The sequence below is a fragment of the Penaeus japonicus genome, unplaced genomic scaffold (assembly GCF_977035675.1).
Source record: "Penaeus japonicus unplaced genomic scaffold, GWHDUDI00000001_assembly GWHDUDI00000015, whole genome shotgun sequence".
Classification (NCBI taxonomy): Eukaryota; Metazoa; Arthropoda; class Malacostraca; order Decapoda; family Penaeidae; genus Penaeus; species Penaeus japonicus.
In genome coordinates, this window is record NW_028234417.1 from 11,179,731 (window position 1) to 11,182,230 (window position 2,500).

General features: G+C 36.4%; 1 protein-coding gene across 1 annotated transcript in view; it reads left to right on the forward strand.

Annotated features, from left to right (window-relative positions):
* LOC122256816 (ankyrin repeat and SOCS box protein 3-like) overlaps window positions 1-2,500 on the forward strand; it is a 10,733-nt gene that overhangs the window by 2,696 nt on the left and 5,537 nt on the right. The window contains exons 2-3 of the mRNA XM_086544200.1: window positions 83-214; window positions 2,233-2,347. Coding sequence (XP_086400326.1) covers window positions 134-214; window positions 2,233-2,347 — 196 coding nt within the window. The 5' untranslated portion in view covers window positions 83-133. The remainder of the gene's footprint in view (window positions 1-82; window positions 215-2,232; window positions 2,348-2,500) is intronic.

Genomic DNA, 2,500 nt, shown 5'->3' on the forward strand with positions numbered 1-2,500 from the left:
TTGATACAAGAATACTATTGAAGAAAGAAAATACTCATGATCTAAACTCTTATTCTAAAACCTCTTTTCTTTCATCTTATAGTATATTGGCGACAACAAAACCCTAGTTCCAACGACAGAAGAAGGAGAAAGTATGGATTTCACCGAGGCTTATGATGACACGAGCTCTTCCGTTGGTCTAGCTGCTCGTCTTGGTGATAGTCAACTGCTTCAGGTATGCTTGAATTGGTTTAATGAATTATTCACAAAATTGATGGTCAAGCTGGACTGTTATTTACAAATCACATGTCAATTCTGTATGTATTGCAGAATCCAGTTAGTGAGTGCTTGTTTCCCTTTACTCCTCCGTGATCAACTGCTGGTGTCAGAACCTACAGCCATAAACTTTCCATATCCTTAATCATGTAATTATTTGCAGAACCTTTTTTTTTAGTATTTAAGACAGTAATCAGAAACTTTGGAAAGTTTTCCTCTTAACTACAAATATTCAAGTCATACCTATTAACCCTATGACGACGGTTGCATCACACCTGTGTGACACAGCCAAACTCCCGATGCCGGGGCGTCATGCCAGTGTGACGATTTCAATGCAATATTGCAATCGCCCGGCATAGGGGTCTTCGCGTAGCGAGTGCCCCGTCGGGAAAGGGTTAACAAACTCTTCAAGATTTACTGTTTCACCAATTTTTATCCATAGCAAAATCAGAATATGCCAAGCTGATTATCTTGCCAATGCAAATGGTCAGTCTTCTTAACATATAAATTTTATCAATCTATGTAGACTATATACAGAGAAGCCAAATGTTACACTGTTGCTGTTATCATTATGATTTCAAGTTTATACATTACAGTGTCACAATGTTTCACAATTATTATGATATGAATTTGGAAATTATTTTTTCCTCTTTTTAAGTGTTTTACAACTATTAACCCACACAGGACGGGTGGTACAGCATGTGTACCGCGCATTCAAAAGCCCAGTTGCCGGGCGGCACAGTATTGTGCCAGCCATTCAATTGATTTAGGCCTAATAATTCGAACGCCCCGGCATTTGGACATTCAAGGCTAGAATTCCCCCGTCGGGAATGGGTTAATAAAGATTAAGTAAGAAATTGATAGGATTTATTATGACAGGACATGGCCCCCTTTTTTTAAATAGTTTAAATTTTGACTCATTTTTAAAAACATGAAATGCACAGCCACTAATCCATCATCACATTTAGAGTTTAAAGCATATACTAATCTGCACAGAAAATTTATTTCACAACAAATTTTTAATTTATTTTCACCCAAATATTTTGTTTGAGTTAGTCAATGAATTATAGAGATCCTTGAGTGCAAGGTCTAACCCATGACTTATGTAACTTGAAGTTTGAGTGTGGTACCTGTAAAGAAAAAATGGTATTGTACACCAACTCAAAGAGAAGCTTATTCAGAGCCTCAATACAGCATAGTTGTGTTTGGAATTACCAATGCTATCCTTGGGCAATCTTACCATTCACATAAATGCTGTCCAGCCTGCAATTCAGTATCACTAGTGAGAGTTACACGGTTACTAATATCTGTTCAAGAATCATATTTGTTTTTTGTAAATATTTACCTGCTGATAGAATGAATTAAAAAAAGTATTACACCATTTGTTTGAGCTTTCATTAATTTTAGGATTTATATACAGGCAGTTAAATAAGTTAAATCTGCAAATGCACTTCTATTAATGATACATTTCTTCCACCTTATCTCTTTTTATGTCTTACTGTGTTTTTCTGTCATGTCTTGTCTCATTTGTTCATTTTTCTTGTTTCCTCTTCTTCCCTTCCCTTCTCCCCTCCTTCCTTTTCTTTCCCTTCTATTCCCTTCCCTCCCTTCCCTCCCTCCTGCTCCCCTTCCCTTCCCTTCCCTTCCCTTCCCTTCCCTTCCCTTCCCTTCCTCCTTCCTACTCCTGTTCCTTTCCCTTACACTTCCACATGCTTATAACCACTAATCAGATCTTCTTATGTATCTACAAAACACCTCAGATGTAGCAGTCAAATATCACTTAGCTCCCTTCACAGTACAACTTAACCTTTACAACTTAACCTTTACCATATTATGGATTGTCTCTTTATCTCTGTTCTGGTTGGTAACAGAAGCATAAAACATTTGTGTTGCTGGAAGAAGTAAAGATATGCCTGATTTTTGCACACAATACATAAAGGAGTTACAAATGCATTTTATATGTCATTTTACTGACAGGAACTGTTGCAAAAGGGTTATCCAGCCAATGGCCATGACAACCGAGGATGGCAGCCTCTTCATGAAGCTGCATATAATGGACATGTTGAATGTGTTCGTCTTTTGACAATGTCAGGTAAATATGTTTTTTATATATTTATTTGTCTTATTTAAAACCTGGATCTAGAATAATGATTGAAAATTGTGTTTGGAATATAGAGTAGAATAGATTTTTTTTTTTTTCAACAAGATGTTGACCTCATTATTTGATTGCATTCAAAATTTTCTC